Below are 21,148 nucleotides of genomic sequence, written 5' to 3'. Positions count from 1 at the left end.
TCCATTGCCTATTTGTCAAGTTGGTTTATTGAAGCATTATCCAAGAATATAGACAAGTTACAAAGTAACTGAATCTTAAGTGGTATGAGCTCTAAGCACGCCGCGCTACAATACTGCGACCAGGGCCATCGCATGCCTTACAGTGTTTGCTCTCACGGTGAGACAAGCGATAGCTACATCACAGAATATATATATATATTCAGTGCTTTGTCTTGTGTGTAGGGGAGGGGGGGGCCCTTAAAATTTTTTGCTATGGGGTCCCGTGAAACCTTGCTACGCCCCTGCTATAAGGAGAACTAAAAGAAGACTAAATAGGACTATAAGGACTCAAACATGGAATCTTAAAGGACTGTTTAATGGGGTTACAAAAAAGAACTACTAGAAGACTAAAAAAGTCTCACCTTGTGCCTTAGATGACGGATTTTGTGGTTTTGCATTCTTTGGCTTCTTCTTTGGCCTTTTCTTGTCTTACTTATAAATCATTTCCTTTATTCCCATAAGAAACAATGAGACGTCTCCACCAGAGAATACGCCGGGTCCCCGAAGAATTCTGCATTTACTTCATTGTACAGGTATCAAACAGACTACAAAACCTCGGACACAACCGTCACCATGAAACAAAAAACAAAGGAGCAACAAGAACATTATACAAGAAAAGCCAACCTGTTTCTGTCTGTATGATGCACTCAGAAATCTAGTCCCCCCCCCCCCCCCCCCCCGCAATGGTTCTGCCCTCATTGCACCATAATAAGAAGTGAGAACAGAATGGTAAAAATTTTTTACTAATTTATTGGAGAGGAAAAACTAGAATCTCTAGTCACCATAAGTATTTGGAGCGGTTACTTGACAGTGATTCCGGCCTCCAGTCTTCTTGGCTACGAGGACACAAGGATTTCACCTGGGGATTTTCTGACATTGATGTGAGAAGTGAACGTCGGCTTTGAAGGTGTTTGAGGGCATACCAACACCAAAATGAACTAGGGGCCACACGGGCTGCACCTGTCATGAGGTGAGACAAGCATCTTGCCTCAGACGGCAGATTCTCTGGTCCCTGAAGCTGTGCCAACCTTTGTTCTGTCATTTTAGTTAAGTGAGTCTTACCTAACTAACATGACAAGGCCCAGTTCACCCTCTGCATGTCGGAACCCTAACTAGAGCATGATGCTGCACACGCTGAACTTCATCCTGCCATCTGAGTAGGTGGCAGCGTGACCTAAGTTAGCTTCTTATTATTCTTAGCTTTCTAGTAAGACTCCTGCCTAAGTGACTGGTGCTAATGCATGTTTGGATGGGTGGGCACGTTTGTTTGGATGGGTGGGCACTTGTTTGGATGGATGGGTGGGCACTTGTTTGTTTGGATGGGTGGGCACATGTTTGGATGGGTGGGCACTTGTTTGTTTGGATGGGTGGGCACTTGTTTGGATGGATGGGCACTTGTTTGTTTGGATGGGTGGGCACTTGTTTGGATGGAATTTGCTCAGGCTATGACGTGCAGGATCTGCCTCCTCTGTATTGCAGCCGCTCTTCTTTTGTGGTGCAGTGGTGTCAGACCTCACATAGACATCCCACAGAGCGGACAGGACTCGGAGAATCACTAGCATCAGGGGTCACATTTACTGCTGGTGTATAGATATACATGTGGAATATTCACTGCTGGTATATAGTTATGTATGCAATATGTTCACTGCTGGTATATAGTTATGTATAGGATGTTGTGGGGCTATTTAATACGTCTGTATCATCTGTCTGTATTATCTCTAGGCTTAGGCATGGGTGGAGGGGCATGTCACACCAGTTGCTGCCGCAGGCAGTACAGAAGGCAGAACTGACCACGTTGAGCACCAGACATGTATCTAACACAACTGATCAGTGATCTCATCCATTCTTTGTATAAATCCATCCCTGCAGATTACGTACACCTATACATGCAGAGTATCTCCCCTGGAGCAGATGGGATCCTCCAGCAAGAAAATTAAACATGTCACATGGCTACAAAATTGTCCAAAATTGGAAGAGCAGGACCATTTCCCAGTACTACCCTGCCTCCTAATTCAATAGACCTGAACCCAGTTGAGTATCTGTGGGACTTCTATGGTGGTGTTGGCTCTATGGGCCCTGCCAGATGCAGTCAGCATGGCTTCAGATACCTGTGACACCTACTAGGACCTTACTGAGCCACTCCATGCCCATCAAGCTGCTGTCCATGCTGCACATGTCGATTACTCTGGATATTAATTATTAATAATAATGTGGAAATGTTATGGAAAGCCAGATAATCGAAAGGAAGCCATGAGAACACAGAGAACATACAACTCCAAGCAGATGTGTTACGGCAATGAGCCAATGCATATAGCCGTAATGGCCTCAAAGCACTGTCAGGTACTGTATGTAAAGAAATATTCTTCTCTAGAAGCACTGCTTTCTTATACCTCCTGTATACACTCACCGGCCACTTTATTAGGTACACCCTGCTAGTAACGGGTTGGACCCCCTTTTGCCTTCAGAACTGCCTCAATTCTTGGTGGCATAGATACAACAAGGTGCTGGAAGCTTCCTCAGAGATTTTGGTCCATATTGACATGATGGCATCACACAGTTGCCGCAGATTTGTCGGCTGCACATCCATGATGCCAATCTCCCGTTCCACCACATCCCAAAGATGCTCTATTGGATTGAGATCTGTTGACTGTGGAGGCCATTGGAGTACAGTGAACTCATTGTCATGTTCAAGAAACCAGTCTGAGATGATTCTAGCTTTATGACATGGCGCATTATCCTGCTGAAAGTAGCCATCAGATGTTGGGTACATTGTGGTCATAAAGGGATGGACATGGTCAGCAACAATACTCAGGTAGGCTGTGGCGTTGCAACAATGCTCAATTGGTACCAAAGGGCCCAAAGAGTGCCAAGAAAATATTCCCCACACCATGACACCACCACCACCAGCCTGAACCGTTGATACAAGGCAGGATGGATCCATGCTTTCATGTTGTTGACGTCAAATTCTGACCCTACCATCCGAATGTCGCAGCAGAAATCGAGACTCATCAGACCAGGCAAAGTTTTTCCAATCTTCTACTGTCCAATTTCGATGAGCTTGTGCAAATTGTAGCCTCAGTTTCCTGTTCTTAGCTGAGCGGAGTGGCACCCGGTGTGGTCTTCTGCTGCTGTAGCCCATCTGCCTCAAAGTTGGCCGTACTGTGCGTTCAGAGATGCTCTTCTGCCTACCTTGGTTGTAACGGTTGGCTATTTGAGTCACTGTTGCCTTTCTATCAGCTCGAACCAGTCTGCCCATTCTCCTCTGACCTCTGGCATCAACAAGGCATTTCCGCCCACAGAACTGCCGCTCACTGGATGTTTTTTCTTTTTCGGACCATTCTCTGTAAACCCTAGAGATGGTTGTGTGTGAAAATCCCAGTAGATCAGCAGTTTCTGAAATACTCAGACCAGCCCTTCTGGCACCAACAACCATGCCACGTTCAAAGGCACTCAAATCACCTTTCTTCCCCATACTGATGCTGGGTTTGAACTGTTGCCACCATGTGATTGGCTGATTAGAAATTAAGTGGTAACGTGCAGTTGGACAGGTGTACCTAATAAAGTGTCAGGTGAGTGTATATGTCATTCAATGGAGCAAATCTGTAAAAAAAAAAATGTGCATGGAGTTATGGTAGAAAGCTCCTATACCACTACGGAAGTATTATAATGGCACTGTACAGAATGGAACCTTGACACAATGATATACGTGATTACTTAGAATCTGGTCCAGGACCCCAATGCTGAAAGGTGACATGCTAACCGCTGTGCTGCACCAGAACCTCTTTCTCCTGCTCCAGAACCTCTTTATCCTGCTCCAGAACCTCTCTTTCCTGCACCAGAACCTCTTTCTCCTGCTCCAAAACCTCTTTCTCCTGCACCAGAACCTTTTTTCTCTTCTTCATGTTCCGAGTAGATTAAAGAGTTTAACATGGGTGTGATGATCGTATAAAAGACAGCTATCATTTTACTAGACACATCAGAAGTTCTGTGTCTTGGTTGCATGTATGTGAATATATTCGTCTCGTAATAAAGATTCACTGTGATGAGGTGTGATATGCAGGTGGAGAAGGCCTTGTCCCTTCCAGACTTGATTTTCAGGATGACCAGGAAAATCTGCACATAAGAATATAGAATAGGTGATAAAGGTACAAGAAGCAAGATGATGCCCCCAACCAATGTGACAATGTAAATAACTGGGATGTTGTGGTGTCTCACCATGGGTGTTCCTTATACGGCACCTGTCGCAAAAGCCCTTCACTCAGAGTCAGGTGGTGATGGAGGTATTTATTGGTTTCACCACCAGTATGTCAGTATTTTGTATGTGAACTTGTATCTCTTGCACAGCTGTAGTGGCCCAATAGAGATACTTCTTTTTCTTCTACTTATCCTTATGCTTCTTTCTCTGCACACTTTTTTTCCCCACCACTTAAAGGGGCTGTTACACACCCTTGTAGAAAGTAGTCACTTGGTGAGAGGAAGTGTAGAGTTTTAGTTTTCCTCTGATTCTCTGGGGAGGAGGACACATACAGAGTAGGCATCGATGCTGAAGTTAGCCAGGGCCTGGCTCTGCCAGAACCCCTGTCCTGGACAGTCCAGTGTGGTCTAGTGAGTAAAAACACAAGTGTATGGAGCAACCAGAGACTTTTAGTTTTTATAGTCTAACTATCTACACCATGCAGTGTTAGACCCTAAAAGGAGGATAAGCCCACGCTGAGAACCCCCTATACAGTGCAGGGCAGTATCCTAGGACAGAGGAACTGACCCGGATAGAGCAAAGGTACCATAACAAAGGTCTACGTAGTCTCGCAGCACGGGTGACACCAGATAATTTCGGACACTTAGCTACTCCTAGATAACCAAGACTGGGGCTTGTGTCACCCTGGTAGGATGGGTACCCCGACACTGCAGGGAAGAAGGTGGTCAGTGACAGTACAGTCGAAACAGAGGCACAAGTATCTCACAAGTATCACTCAAAGTTCCAGCAGAGCACATTACTACCCTGGGTTGGCACCCTCACCACAGACTCCTCTTCTCTCTACTGCTCAACGCTAAGTTACACCAGTACCGCTATATCTACCTCTATTCTACATCAGCACTTAAAGTATCTCCCAGCACAGTTCCAGTGAAACACCAGTCTGTACCAAAAGAAGTTATTTACTCCCAAAGTATCTGTATTACCAGAGACTGTTCAGTAAAGCCATTATATTTTTTCTGCTGGGACTCAGTCATCTCTTCCTCTGCACCAGCACCTACACACATCTGCACATACACACCTTGGGTCATTTTTTCCTTTTTTTGGGTGGCAGTACCGACAGTCCGGGTGGGTTATCTCCCCACTGCGGACCACCGTGACAGGGGCACAAGGGACCCATCATAGCCCGGCAGGTCACCGACCATTTAGGGACATAAACCTGCCATATATAAAGCAGGTACCAACATCGCACCTGTGTGCTGAACTAGCACTGGCGTCACCACAATAACATCAATAGCTGTACTCCATAGAATTGGTGTCACAGTTAGCTCAACTACTGGCCGAGTACCACAATGTCACTGCAGGCTAATTGTAGCAATGACGGACCTTCACAGAAGAAGTTGATGTCTTCTGGGGTATCTCCATTAGATTGGTGTCTTAAGGGGTATCTCTGTTAGGTCGTGTCTTCTGGGGTGTGTCTATTAGGCCAGTGTCTTCTGGGGTGTCCCCATTAGGTCGGTGTCTTCTATAGAATCTCCGTTAGGTTGGTGTCTTCTGGGGTATCTCTGTTAGGTCAGTGTTTTCTGGGGTGTCTCCATTAGGTCGGTGTCTTCTATAGAATCTCCGTTAGGTTGGTGTCTTCTGGGGTATCTCTGTTAGGTCGGTGTTTTCTGGGGTGTCTCCATTAGCTCAGTGTCTTCTGGGGTGTCTCTGTTAGGTTGGTGTCTTCATTAGCTCAGTGTCTTTTGGGCCTCAGTGTCTTTGGGTCTGCTGGCCTCACGGGCGAATTTTCCTACTGCCCAACACTGAGAGCAACCCTTACAGCAACAATAACACCAACACCTATGCTATTCACCATGGTTACTCATATACCCCTCTCAGGGGGTGGAGCTGGGCCTTCTACAGACCCCTTCCACATACCATGATCCCCCTGTGTGTTCCTGTTTCTTGGACATGGCCGTGGTCACTGACCCAGTAGGAGGCATTTCCCATCACACATACAGTCTAACTCTATTACCCCCCTGTTTACTATACCCAGTATACTTACGGGCTGCTGATGTGAATTGAAGCCTAAAACCGGACACTAGAACATTCTATCCCTTTTACCTGTCTGTACATTGATTATAGATTATATGACAAGGTTCCAATATTTCCTACCCCATGAACCTGGGAGAATGTCTCATCACAATTCCTACAACATAACTCTATGGTATATCCCATCACTGGTCACATGATCTCATCACATTTCCTCAGTTGGTTTACATACAATCCCACAGATTGGGGAGTAACTTTGGTTGAACAGTTTAGGGAGACATTTCGGCTGGTGTGTGTGTGTTTCTGTGTCTGTATACCAGTGGAGTCACCATTTGTACGCAGCACGCTTTACATCGGTTTGGCTTGGTCCTATGGCCACATTGGTCAGTGACTGAAGATCGGTTACTATTAATGGCCTTGTGACAAGGATACGTGACCATGGAACGTCATGTCATGTACAAGGATATGTAGATCCTGGACAGTGGCTCTAATGTTTACATGGCTCAGAAGTAATAAAGTTTGCAATACTCTTAATAAAAATCTGAAAGTTGGGTTAGCATGGCCTCTTGTGGCAAATACCAACTTGTCCACGTTAAAAATAATAGAGCACCTTTTACTGATTCAGCTCTATTGAGAGGGTAGAGCTGGCTGGTCTGGTTGGATTTTTGGTGCCCCACAAGACAAAGTTGTGGCACAATATGGGGGTCACAAATTCAGAACCTCATCTAACTTAGCGTCGTATTAGACAAAGTGACTTTTAACGATTAACGATCACAAACAAGATCGTTCACCATATTACACAGAACGATATTTGTTAGTTATTGTGATTGTTACCGTTGTCACTACGATTGATTACTCCGTCTGATCAATGATGATTTTGGTGTCAGCACCAGATGAACCATGAACGATTTCTCGTTGGTCGTTTGATCGTTGCTGCATTTACACAAAACGATTATTGTTTAACCCCTTCAACACCAAGCCTATTTGCACCTAAAAGACCAGGCTCATTTTTCAAAATCTGACCTGTCTCACTTCATGCGCTTATAGCTCAGTGATGCTTTAACGTATGTTAGCGATTCTGAGATTGTTTTTTCGTCACATATGGCACTTTATATTAGTGGCAAAATTTGGTCACTACTTTGTGTGTTTTTTGTGAAAAACATCAAAATATCATGAAAAATTTTAAAAATTTGCATTTTATGAACTTTGAAATTCTCTGCTTCTAAAAAAAGAAAGTCGTAGCACATAAATTAGTTACTAAGTCACATAACCGATATGTCCTCTTTATTCTGGCTTCATTTCATAAACATATTTTACTTTTTTAGGGTGTTACGGGGCTTAGAAATTTATCAGCAAATTACCACATTTTCGTGAAAGTTTCCAAAACTGATTTTTTTTAGGGACCAGTTCTTATTTTAAGTTGATTTAGGAGGTTTGTATACTGGAAACCCCCATAAGTGACCCCATTTTGGAAACTAGACACCTTAAAGAATTAATCTAGGGGTATAATGAGCATTTTAACCCTACAGGGGCTGGAGGAAAGTATTCACCATTAGGCCGTAAAAAAATTAAAAATTAAAATTTTCCAATTATATATACGTTTAGATTAAAGTTTCTCATTTTCAAAAGGAACATGAGAGAAAAAGCACCCCAAAATTTGTAACGCAGGTTCTCTTGAGTACCTCATATGTGGGCGTAAACCACTGTATGGGCACACAGCGTGGCTCAGAAGAAAGGGAGCGCCAATTAGCTTTTCCATTGCAGATTTTGCTGAAGAAGTTTCCGAGCGCCAGGTGCATTTGCAGAGCCCCTGTAGTGTCAGCAGAGAGAAAAAAACCCATAAGTCACCCCATTTTGGAAAGTGCACCCCTCAAAGAATTCATCTTGGGGTAGGATGAGCATTTTGACCCCACAGGTGTTAGAGGAAAGTATTCAAAATTAGACAGTAAAAATGAAAAACTCTAATTTTTTCCAATAATATGTTCGTTTAGTTTGAAATTTCTCAATTTCACGAGGAACAAGAGAAAAAAAGTACCCCAAAATTTGTAACGCAGGTTCTCCTGAGTAAAAAGGTACCTCATATGTGGGCATAAACCACTGTATGGGGACACAGCAGGGCTCAGAAGGAAAGGAGCGCCAATTAGCTTTTTCAATGCAGATTTTGCTGAAGAAGTTTCTGAGCGCCAGGTGTGTTTGCAGAGCCCCTGTAGTGCCAGCGGAGTAAAATCTCGCCATAAGTCACCCCATTTTGGAAAGTGCACCCCTCAAAGAATTCATTTTGGGGTGTGGTGAGCATTTTGACCCCACAGGTATTAGAGGAAAGTATTCAAAAGTAGACAGTAAAAATGAAAAACTCGAATTTTTCCAATAATATGTTCCTTTAGTTTGAAATTACTCAATTTCACGAGGAACAGGAGAGAAAATTCACCCCAAAATCTGTAATGCAGGTTCTCCTGAGTAGAACGATACCCCAGATGTGGGCATAAATCACTGTATGGGCACACAGCCAAGCTCAGAAGGGAAGGAGCGCCAATTAGCATTTTCAGTGCAGATTTTTCTGAAGAAGTTTCTGAGTGCCAGGTGCATTTGCAGAGCCCCTGTAATGTCTACAGAATAGAACCCCCCCAAAAGTCACCCCATTTCGGAAAGTACACCCCTCAAAGAATTCATCTTGGGGTAGGATGAGCATTTTGGCCCCACAGGTATTAGAGGAAAGTATTCAAAATTGGCCAGTAAAAATGAAAAACTAGAATTTTTCCAATAATATGTTGGTTTAGTTTGAAATTTCTAAATTTCACAAGGAACAGGAGAAAAAAATGTACCCCAAAATCTGTAACGCAGGTTCTCCTGAGTACAACGGTACCCCATATGTGGGCATAAACCACTGTATGGGCACACAGCAGGGCTCAGAAGGGAAGGAGCGCCAATTTGCTGGAGCAAAACCGCAGCTAGTAATAGTTATTAGAATTGCGCAGTTACTAAAATAAAATAAAAAAATTAGATTACAGGTAATGTGGGGTGGTTACGGATAGTCTGGGGTGGTTCCGGGTAATCTAGAGGTGGTTACGGGCAGTCTGAGGTGGTTACGGGTAATCTGGGGTGGATACGGTCAACATGGGGTGGTCACAGGCAACCTGGGGTGGTTAGAGGCAACCTGGGGTGGTTACGGGCAATGTGGGGTGGATACGGACAACCTACTGTGGTTACAGACAATCTGGTATGGTTACAGGCAACCTGCTATGGTTAGAGGCAACGTGGGGTGTTTACGGACAATCTGGGGTGGTTACGGACAATCTGGGGTGGTTATGGACAATCTGGGGTGGTTACAGGCAACCTGGGGTGGTTACAGGCAACCTGGGGTGGTTACGGGCAACGTGGGGTGAATACGGACAACCTGCTGTGGTTACAGACAATCTAGGGTGGTTACAGGCAACCTGCTGTGGTTACGGGCAACGTGGGGGGGTTACGGACAATCTGGGGTGGTTACAGACAATCTGGGGTGGTTACAGACAATCTGGGGCAGTTACAGGCAACCTGCTGTGGTTACGGGCAACGTGGGGGGGTTACGGACAATCTGGGGTGGTTACAGACAATCTGGGGTGGTTACAGACAATCTGGGGCAGTTACAGGCAACCTGCTGTGGTTACGGATAAACTGAAGTGCTAATAGGTAATCTGAGGTGGGTACCTGTAATCTGGCGTGGTTAAGGGCAATCTGGAGGGGGTCACTGGCAATTTGGGGTGGTTAGAGGCAAGGTGCGGTGGTCAGAGGCAAGGTGCGGTGGTCAGATGCAAGGTGCGGTGGTCAGTGGCAACGTGCTGTGGTCAGAGGCGACGTGCGGTGGTCAGAGGACGTGCGGTGGTCAGAGGCGACGTGCGGTGGTCAGAGGCAACCTGTGGTGGTCAGAGGCAACCTGCGGTGGTTGCGTGCAATCTGGGGGGTTACATGTAATCTGGCATGATTACGGGCAACCTGGGGGGGTTACAGACAATCTAGAATTGTTACGGCTAGACTGAAGTGCTTATAGGTAATCTGGGGTGGGTTCATGTAATTTGGGGTGGTGGGCGACTTGGGGGGTGACTTGGGGGGTGGGGGGACATCACTTTTTATCCCCTGTCACCAATCATTCATGGTGACAGGGGATAAAAAGTGCCTGGAGCACATGGCACAAGCGATCAGCGGTATATAGTATATACCGCTGATCGCTTGTACCGGGACCCCACGGGGGGGGGGGGGGGGGTCCCGATGACTGCCCCATGCTCTCTGCTACCATCCCACTCTCATCACAAAGCCCCTGGCAGTCAGGAATGTATATGTACATTCCTACTTCACGGGGCATGTGCAATAGGAACGTATATATACAGATTGCTGACGTGAAGGGGTTAAATTTGAACAATAATTACCATGATTATCACCCTTTGTAATGACTTTTACCTTTACAGTCTGATTGATGGACAGAAGTCAAAAGTAAAAAAAAATCCTAACTTTGTCCTCTCTGGCGAAATACAAACAACTCGTAACTTCTGGTTATAATAAAGAGTGGAGGATCGGATCTTTTTCTTTTTCCATTTTGAATCCTTCAGGGATCTTATTACCTGTGTGTTTTTTATATTGTTAATGGAAATCTCTGGAAACTCATTTATTTTGTGTGGGGAATTGCAGTAATAAACGGGATGTTTTTAGGTCTGAGCCAAAGAGAATATAAGATGGAAGATGGAAACAAAGAATCTTTGCGCTTTGAGAAGTGGCTGCAAATCTTCCATCATCGATAAGTTTTCTGGATATTTAATGTTTTGTCACCAGATTCGCCTACAGTAGACGGGACGCAATCCGGCACATGTTGTTGGTTCCTTCATGAATTTGGATGCATGTAAATGTAAATTTAAAAGAACGAAACAAATCAGTTTAAAGAATACCGAAAATGGCATCAGCATTGTAACTATAACTGTAACTATATTTAATTTTTTAAACAAAAAATAAGAAGGAACTGTAATTACCGAAAATTCGTATAATCTTTACAAATCTATTTTGTACAGAAAAGGAAATGCATTGTAATACTAACCAGCAGTAGACACCAGGCAAACAGAACGGAACATCTGCAGCATCAACGATAGTTCTTACGATTTTCAAATTAAAAACAATTAAATCATTACATTGGCCAAGGAAAGGGGGGGAGGGGATTCCTACAGAGATAATAATAATAAACCTAAAATCACAGCTAACTGGACAAAAACAAGGAAATGGATAATATTAATAATGATGAGAGATTTTGTTTGCCTATAAATATATTTCAAAATAGTTTTCTGTAGTTTAAAAAAACACATTTTAAAAATTTATAATAATTGAAAAAAATATATATATTTTTTGTGTTTTTTTAAAGAAAAAAAAATGATCAGAAATAATATTTAATAAAAAAAAAGTCTTACAAGCAGTACCACATTTGAAAGTTTAGTTTTTTTAAAATTACTTTTCTATTTTCTTAGCCTGAGTCATTTGTTAGGGCGGTGGTGAAGCATTTATAATTTCTTGTATTTTATATATTAATTTAGTAAGTAAAGCTTAAATACACTGAACTGTATAAAAATGTGAATTTAAATATAACATAAAAAATAAATAAAAAGAAAATCATTTATTTAATTTGCATCTCCAAGCATATAGTGTGAGGTCAGGGGCGGAGGATGCAGAGATAATCTCTTTTATGTTACCTATTAGTGTAATAAATAAACAAAATGAAATATATCACAAAGTAGCAAAACATTTAAAGTCTTCTTCTTCTTCTTTTTCTTCTTCTTCTTCTTCTTCTTCTTATTATTATTATTATATGAAATGTTCCCTCAGCCTATATAATAGACAATTAGCTGACCTAAAGTTTGTCTGTGGTCATGTAGACTATGGCTACATTGTACCTCCCTCCCCCTCTGTAGTTGCCCACATTCCATTCCTCCATATTTAATGCCCCCCCCCCCACATTGTGCATCCTGTCACCACTCCTTCCTCCCCTGCAGATGGGGCGGGGCATAACAAGTCTGGCAGTGATTGGTTGATGCTTGGCCACCCAGTGTCAGGGATCTTGTCAGCTGACTGTAACTAGGGCTTATTTTTGGAGTAGGGCTTATATTTCAAGCCGCCTGCAAAATGACGCTAGGACTTATTTTCAGAGAAACCACGGTAGTATATAAATAATCAAGACAACTGCCACAGGAAATCTGGTCTGGATATGAGGGTGGTCTTCTCACAATGGTGGTCTTTGGGGGAAGGGGGGGAGGGGATTTCACTAAACAAATTATACTCCTGAAATTATTGGCAAGTCCCAAACTTGTGGAGTCCATTTGCCTCCGGTAAGACATAAAGGACCATGAGATTCCATTTTGAAATCACAACTGCCTTAAATGTTGACTTATTTTAATCTTATTGTGTTTGGATTTGGATTTTGTTATTTCTGGCAGTAAGATTTATCCAGTTAAAGTAAATATGAACAATGTATCAGCATTTCATATAGTGGGTATACTAAATCTTCAACAGTCATTCACTTCTCTCTTTGTAGTTTAATGGTTTAAAAATTAGATAACTAGTTTGACTTGATGTTTAGAAAATTAGGCTTGGCTGTCACTGAATTGTTTGATTTTTGTGGATCAGCAAGTAATTTTAAATAAAAAATTTATAATTTAATAAAATAAATTAAATTTAAAAAGTCAAAAATTTATAATTTTTTTTTGCTATAAATTGAGACTTTTAACTGGCCAAAATGGACAGGCAGCTTGCTAACAAGACCAATGAATTTCTCCTCCTTGGACTATCAGAAAATCCAAAGATACAAGTGATTTTATTCCAGATATTTTTGTTATTCTACATGTCGACAGTTTTTGGGAATTTTTTGCTCATTGTGGCAGTGAGGATAGACAGTCGTCTGCACAACTCCATGTACTTCTTTCTTTCGAATCTCTCCATCCTGGACATCTGCTACACCTCAATCATTGTACCCAAGATGTTAGTGAACATCGCCATCTCTTCCAGAAACATCTCCTTTGCCGGTTGCCTACTTCAGGTTTACTTCTACCTTTTCATGGGGGAAACAGAGTGTATCCTGTTGGCCTTCATGGCTTATGACCGATATGTGGCTATCTGTAACCCCTTACATTATAATGTGATCATGAACACGGTGTCTTGTGTCCGGATGATTAGCGTCTCCTGGGTCACTGGTTGTATAATTTCCTCCATTGATATATACTTTGTATATCAGTTGAGGTTCTGTGGACCTGTCACCATTGACCACTTCTTCTGTGAAGCTCCGTCATTGTTACAGCTAGCCTGCAGTGACATCTCTGCTAATAACATTGTAACAATGGTCGGAAGCTCCATATTACTCATCATTCCCGTATGTCTCATTCTGTTTTCTTACTTTAAAATTTTTTTAGTTCTTGTTAAAATTGGCTCTGGGAGATACAAGGCCTTCTCCACGTGCGTGTCACACCTCATCGTGGTCATCGTCTTTTATGGGACAGCTACATTCATGTACATGAAGCCACGGTATTCATCTACGGAGGTCACCGACAAGATGGTGTCTGTTTTTTACACAGTTGTTACCCCTATGTTAAACCCTTTGATTTACAGTCTGAGAAATAAGGACGTACAACGAGCCCTCAGACGGATGACAAAATATCTCACTTCTCCGTTATAACTTAATGTTACCGATGCATTCAAGGTCTTTTTTAAGGAAAGATTATTCTGATTCATGTTAGTTCTACGCTTTATGATATCCCAATCCAAAGGGGGTTCAGAGCCTGTCTAGTCCAACGTTTTATGTGCTTCATTCTCAACCTGAGAACTGAGGAGGTCCATCTGGAGTTGTCAGTGGTCTTGGTCCTTGTTGAGTAGATTTGAGCACTTTGCTTGGCCAAGCATACATGTGATCTCAATAGATAGATGGGAGAAGCCAGTGCCTGATACCCAGCTGCTTATCTCTCCAAGAATAAAAAGGGTTTCCAACATCTGTTGGGGACCAAGAGTGGGGAGGCCCCCACCAGCATATTGGATGGTTGGCCAAGAGTGGGGAGGCCCCCACCAGCATATTGGATGGTTGGCCAAGAGTGGGGAGGCCCCCACCAGCATATTGGATGGTTGGCCAAGAGTGGGGAGACCCCCACCAGCATATTGGATAGTTGGCCAAGAGTGGGGAGGCTCCTACCAGCATATTGGATGGTTGGCCAAGAGTGGGGAGGCCCCCACCGGTATATTGGATGGTTGGCCAGTCCCACATTAACCTAATGTGTATGAAAAACGTAACTGCCATGTAGGACCAGTTCACCAATGATGTAACGTACCGTATGGTGTTATGTTTAATATTAAATGTCAGTGTAAACTTCAAACGCTCCATAATCCTCTTCCGGCAAAACTGTGGCTGCCAAATATATATTTACTCCAATGTTTTGTGCCAAATAGTGGTTTTATAGGAATATTCTGGAGTTTGTATCAGGAACTGTCCAGAGCAGCAGAAAATCCCTGTAGAAAATCTCTCCTGCTCTGGACAGTTCCTGACATGGACAGAGGTGGCCGCAGAGAGCACTGTGTCAGACTGGAAAGAATCCATTACTTCCTGCAAGACATACAGCAACTGATAAATACTGGAAGAGTGGGGATTTTTACATAAAAGTAATTTATAGATCTGTAGAACTTTCTGAAAACATTTTTTTTGTCACCGGAGTACCCCCTTCAGGATATCCACAGGATATGCCTTCCATGTATTAGAGGTGGGGCCCCTCATCTATTGGTGGAATAAGGCTACCATGACTCTTAGTCACCAGTCCATTGGGGGTTAGGGGACCCTTATATTCAGTGACCTTTATAGTCACAATAGGTAGAAGCCCCAGAGGTGTGGAACCTGTGCAGATCTCCCATCCTTAGTAGTGACAAATGTTTTTCATCAGCCACTGAACAATAAAGATGCTCATATACTCTCAATAGCTTAGTGCTCAGTTGGTCCCAATGCCCCATATAAACTGTGTGCATGTGGTTTACACTAAGAAATGAAAGTGTACCACTGCCAGACACCTGTGGTTGGTGCCCTATCTCCAGAGATTAAAAGTGGATCGGCAGTAGAAGGTCAACATGGCCAACATTTCCTTCTGCTGGCACCGTATCAAGGAGTAAGGAGGCCCATCATATGCACACAGTAACTAGATGCTCCTGCTGGAATCAATGGAGTTAACCAGCTGTTCTCTATAAGTAATATGTGTCTTCCACTCTTCCACATTGCTACTGCCAGGACTGCGGGTACAACCTATGGCCACATCTACTATGGCTGTTGGCACTGGTGGACCATCTTTCACTTGTTGAACCAAAGGGGTTCATTGGGGTTCCTCTTAGCTGATCATAGGCCATCAAGCAGAAAGACCTCCACTACTCGCCCTCAGACTCCAATTCTGTTTTCTTTTCAAACAATTAGGCAAGTTATCCTTATCCCTCCATATTATGTTATATTTCCATTGATGGTCTATTACAATTTTTTTAATCTCTTGCTTATCTCGATTTAGCTGTATTATAAACTTCTTATGTGCTTAACATAACGTAAGGTTTTCTAAAAAATAATTCATGGACTACAGCCAATGGTGAGGCCCAGATACTACCATGTTCTGGCTAGTGACACTCTGGACTAAGGCCTATGGTGAGGCCCAGATACCACCATGTTCTGGCTAGTGAGGCCCAGATACCACCATGTTCTGGCTAGTGAGGCTCAGATACCACCATGTTCTGGCTAGTGAGGCTCAGATACCACCATGGTCTGGCTAGTGAGGCTCAGATACCACCATGTTCTGGCTAGTGAGGCCCAGATACCACCATGTTCTGGCTAGTGAGGCCCAGATACCACCATGGTCTGGCTAGTGAGGCTCAGATACCACCATGTTCTGGCTAGTGAGGCTCAGATACCACCATGTTCTGGCTAGTGAGGCCCAGATACCACCATGGTCTGGCTAGTGAGGCTCAGATACCACCATGTTCTGGCTAGTGAGGCTCCAACAAGGAAAGATTGAGAAGCTGTGATCACCTTCTTACATCTTGTATGTCCCATCACACTTAAAACTAATCATTTACAATAAACAAAAAATTCTCTCAGGCCCTAAAAGACATAATAAAGATGTAATGACTCAGAATATTGGAACCTGCGGGACTTGTGTAGATGTGTAGAAGCTGCGCAGTTCCTAATGGTAATGGGAATTACCGGCAATTACACCATATTCAGAGGGGTTTTAAATACTGGAGTAAAAACTCATACAATTCTTATGTACAAAGAACCTTCAACAGGACTCCAGCTGTGGAAACTCATCCGGAAAAACCTTAAATAAGATCATCAAAGGGAAGAGATCCAGGTTGGAGGCTGAATGTGGTTTTAGGGTTTTTCTAAGAAAATTCATCTAGTTTTCCACAAAGGACCATTCAGTGTGTTCTATATGTAAGTCTTATAACAATATAAGGGGGCTCAACCTAAATATAGACTTGATAGAAGGTAGGGGTGCCACTCAATGTCTGAAAAAACACTACCAATGAATACTAAAAGAAAAAGACACAAATAGAGAGTGCACTCTACTCTATAAATAAATCACAAAAGAATCATTTTATTATGACAAAAAAAGGAAAAACACACTGAGAAACATGATTAAAAACACTTAAAAATTCCCATAAGGGAAATGAAATCTATGGTTAACCCAGAAAATAATCAACGGGTATCAAACCAACAGGGGGCTGCTAACAAATAATATTGTAACCAATAATTCATAGAGACGGGGGAGATGATACAAGTCAATGAGCCCAGGCCGCCAATGATTTGGTATAACTATTATCATAAAAAAAGTCTTATTAACCCCTTATTTTCCTTTTTGGATTTTCAGTTTTTTCTCCAAAATTCTTTCACTTTTCCATCTACTCATGAGTCATGTGAGGGCTTGGTTTTTGTACTTCACTTTTCGTTAAGCACAATTACAATGATAACTAAGTTGTGTTTTTATTTTTTTATAATTTTTTTCTGGGATGTGATATGACCAAAACCCCCACAATTCTCGCGTTTGGTATTTTTTCTGGATACACCATTCACTATACAGGATCCGTAACAATAACTACCTGAACAATAAAATTATTTTATAATGCATCCCACATGGAGAATGCTGTAGCTATATTGTTTTTGTTGTATGGTTAACACTGCACACAGATACACAAAAAAAATCATATTTCTTTCATGTCCCTGCAAAAAAAGGCCATTAAAAATTGTCCAATAAGCCCAAAAACATGTCCAAAAACAAACAAGTCCTCTTCTGGCTATGTCAATGAAAAAATCTAAAAGTTACATCGTTCAGGGGGCGACCATGGAAAAATGACTTGGGCATTGAGGCCCAGAATGTATGCAGGGTGTGTTAAGAGGGTTTAGGGTTTATACACCGACTTAGAGAGGATTCTTTTGTGTAAGAGCTTTCTGTAGATTATTTATTGTAAGAGCAGTGAGACTATGAAGCTCTTTGTAAATTCTTTGCTGTAAGAGCAGTGACACTATGGAGCTCTCTATAGATTCTTTGCTGTAAGAGCAGTGACACTATGGGGCTCTCTATAGATTCTTTGCTGTAAGAGCAGTGACACTATGGGGCTCTCTATAGATTCTTTGCTGTAAGAGCAGTGACACTATGGGGGCTCTCTATAGATTCTTTGCTGTAAGAGCAGTGACACTATGGGCTCTCTATAGATTCTTTGCTGTAAGAGCAGTGACACTATGGAGCTCTCTATAGATTCTTTGCTGTAAGAGCAGTGACACTATGGGGCTCTCTATATATTCTTTGCTGTAAGAGCAGTGACACTATGAAGCTCTCTATAGATTCTTTGCTGTAAGAGCAGTGACACTATGGGGCTCTCTATAGATTTTTTGCTGTAAGAGCAGTAAGATTATGGAACTCTGTCAGAAGAAATGACATGGTGAACCCACTATAGGGGAAGGGCCTAGATAACTCACTGCAGTGTAAAAATTGTACAGATTAAACGTACAAGATTACTGGAGAGGAGTTAGTGATTTGGCATATCAGTGGAATATCACAGGAAAGCCATCACTAGACCATCAGGGATATCACAGGAATACAATCATTAGACCACCAGGGATATCACAGGAATACAATCATTAGACCACCAGGGATATGACAGGAATACAATCACTAGACCATCAGGGATATCACAGGAATACAATCATTAGACCACCAGGGATATCACAGGAATACAATCATTAGACCACCAGGGATATCACAGGAATACAATCATTAGACCACCAGGGATATCACAGGAATACAATCACTAGACCACCAGGGATATCACAGGAATACAATCATTAGACCACCAGGGATATCACAGGAATACAATCATTAGACCACCAGGGATATCACAGGAATACAATCACTAGACCATTAGGGATATCACAGGAATACCATCACTATATCACCAGGGATATCACACTACATTACCAGGGATATTACACTACATTACCAGGGATATTACAGAAATGCCATCACTAGACCACCAGGAATATTACAGAAATAATATCAATAACCTCTTAACTGCCATATTACCACATGTAAAATGTCAGAGGTTAGAAGGGTAAGGCTAGGTTCACACTGCGTTTTCAGCATCCGTTTAACGCATCCGTTTTTTGAAAAAAACGCATGAAAAACGGATTGCAAAAAACGGATTCATTTGTGTGCATCCGTTTTTCCATTGACTTCCATTATAAAAAAAAACGGATCCGTTTTTTGACGGACCAAAACGGACAAAAAAACGTTGCTGACCCTATTTTTCTGGACGTTAAAAAAAACGGATCCGTTAAACGGATGCTGAAAACGCAGTGTGAACCTAGCCTAAGAAGGGGAGTTTTGCCATTTTTTCATTGCACCAATACCCTTTAAATCCTTTTTTAATAGATTTGAATCCTTTTACAAATTCTGATACTTTGATATCTTTATGAGTTGATATTTTCGATCTCCCCCCAGTTGGGTGATATTCACCATGCCACCTAGGAACCACAGCACAGTAACAGAGTTCATCCTTATTGGACTCTCCACCAATCCCTCCATGCAGATCATACTCTTCCACATCTTCTTGGTGATCTACGTGTCCACTTTGGCCGGTAACTTCTTACTCATAGTTGCGGTAAGGACGGACGCTCGCCTCCACACTTCCATGTATTATTTTCTGTCCAGCCTGTCTTTCCTGGACATCTGCTATACATCCATTATCATACCCAAGATGCTGGTGAACTTCCTGGCATCGGAGAAGACGATATCATTTGCTGGCTGTGCTCTACAGGTGTATTTTTACCTCTTCTTGGGGGAGACGGAGTGCATTCTTCTGGCCTTCATGGCTTATGATCGCTTTGTTGCCCTGTGACCCTCTACGATATCACGCCATTATGAACAGTATTGCATGTGTCTGGATGATCGGTGCCTCGTGGTCGAACGGCTGCGTCATCTCATCCTTGGACCTGTATTTCACATACCGCTTAACCTACTGTGGTCCCAACGTCATCAACCACTTCTTCTGTGAGGTCCCTTTGCTACTGCAGCTTTCCTGTCAATAACGTTATCAAGCTGGTGGGGGGCACCATGTTACTCTGCATCCCCCTTAGCTTAATTTTAATTTCCTACCTAAAGATCTTTTCTGCCATTATCAGAATCCGCTCGGGAAAATACAAAGCCATTTCTACGTGTACATCTCACTTAGTGGTGGTGACCATATTCTACGGGACAGCAATGTTCATGTACCTTCAACCCAAGCAGTCTACCAGAGAAGATACAGATAAAATGGTGTCCGTCTTCTACACTGTCATCACCCCAATGTTAAACCCTTTAATCTATAGCCTGAGGAATAAAGATGTGCAAAGAGCCATGAGACGGCTGGTAGTGCCTCACAGGTGACATGTCCACAGCTATGGAGGAAGCTACAACCCTTGGGCATGATCACATCTATGTCACTGTTGGAGTTAATGGTTGAGGATTGGTGAAGGTACATTATGCCAATATTATGGCGATTAAAAAAAACTTCCTCTAGACCCATAACTAGAGCTCGTCCGTTGTATCTCCAGCCTATGACCAACCAAGATGGTAGAAAACTTGGCCTGTGCATTCTCCTTGTCGGATAGTAGGGCATGCTTTTGACATAATCATGTCCCCCACCTAAAATCTTGATTATTGACAATGGACGAAGTGAAAATAAACTGTGTGATTCAACTTTTTATCTTTTGAAAAAAAAAAAAAAAAAAAAAACTTTTTGGTAATTTGGTATTTTTTGTATTCACATTTCATTTACACATTTATAGGACAGTCAACTATTGGCCCTAAACATCATTGGTTTTTTTTTTTTAAATGGGAAATCAATGTTCTTCAGATCCTTCAAATAAATGGTTTTCAAGGACTTTAATACTGATGGCTATCCTTACAATAGGCCCTTAATATCAGCTCTGGGGCCACTGATAATCTGCTAAGTGATGGAGCACAGCTTCATACATTTGGTAGTGTTTGTATCTGGTATAAAAACTTATAGGGTTATGGCTACTCCAATCAAGTGATTGGCGGCGATCCTGGGAGTTGGTTCCCTACTAGATATTGATGGCATATCCTAAAAATAGAGCCATTGGTATTAGAGACCCAGAAGATCCTTTCATTTTATGGATTCCATTACATTTCTCAACCTTCTACCTACAGAGGTACATTGTTTGTGCAACTCTTGGTAAAGTCAATGGGAGTTGCACAAATTGTGTTACTAACTGGATTTGGCTATTTTTGGCTTCATGAATTTAAAGAGAACAAAGGAGAGGAGGGAAAAATATTTTGCCCCTCATATATTTCACTTTTCCTTCTTCCTCTA

General features: G+C 42.4%; 1 protein-coding gene and 1 pseudogene across 1 annotated transcript; both read left to right on the top strand.

The window, feature by feature from the left end:
• Nucleotides 1–13,001: 13,001 nt before the first annotated feature.
• LOC138795334 (olfactory receptor 13C4-like) lies at nt 13,002–13,943 on the top strand (the record flags this gene model as incomplete). Its single annotated transcript, XM_069974323.1, has 1 exon — nt 13,002–13,943. A coding segment is annotated over one exon (942 nt), but the record flags the coding sequence as incomplete, so codon positions are not given.
• A 5,348-nt stretch (nt 13,944–19,291) lies between these two features.
• LOC138795333 (olfactory receptor 2D3-like) lies at nt 19,292–20,199 on the top strand (annotated as a pseudogene).
• Nucleotides 20,200–21,148: the final 949 nt, after the last annotated feature.

This window comes from Dendropsophus ebraccatus, chromosome 6, assembly GCF_027789765.1.
Source record: "Dendropsophus ebraccatus isolate aDenEbr1 chromosome 6, aDenEbr1.pat, whole genome shotgun sequence".
Lineage (NCBI taxonomy): Eukaryota > Metazoa > Chordata > Amphibia > Anura > Hylidae > Dendropsophus > Dendropsophus ebraccatus.
This window is presented reverse-complemented; position numbering and strand designations above follow the sequence as displayed.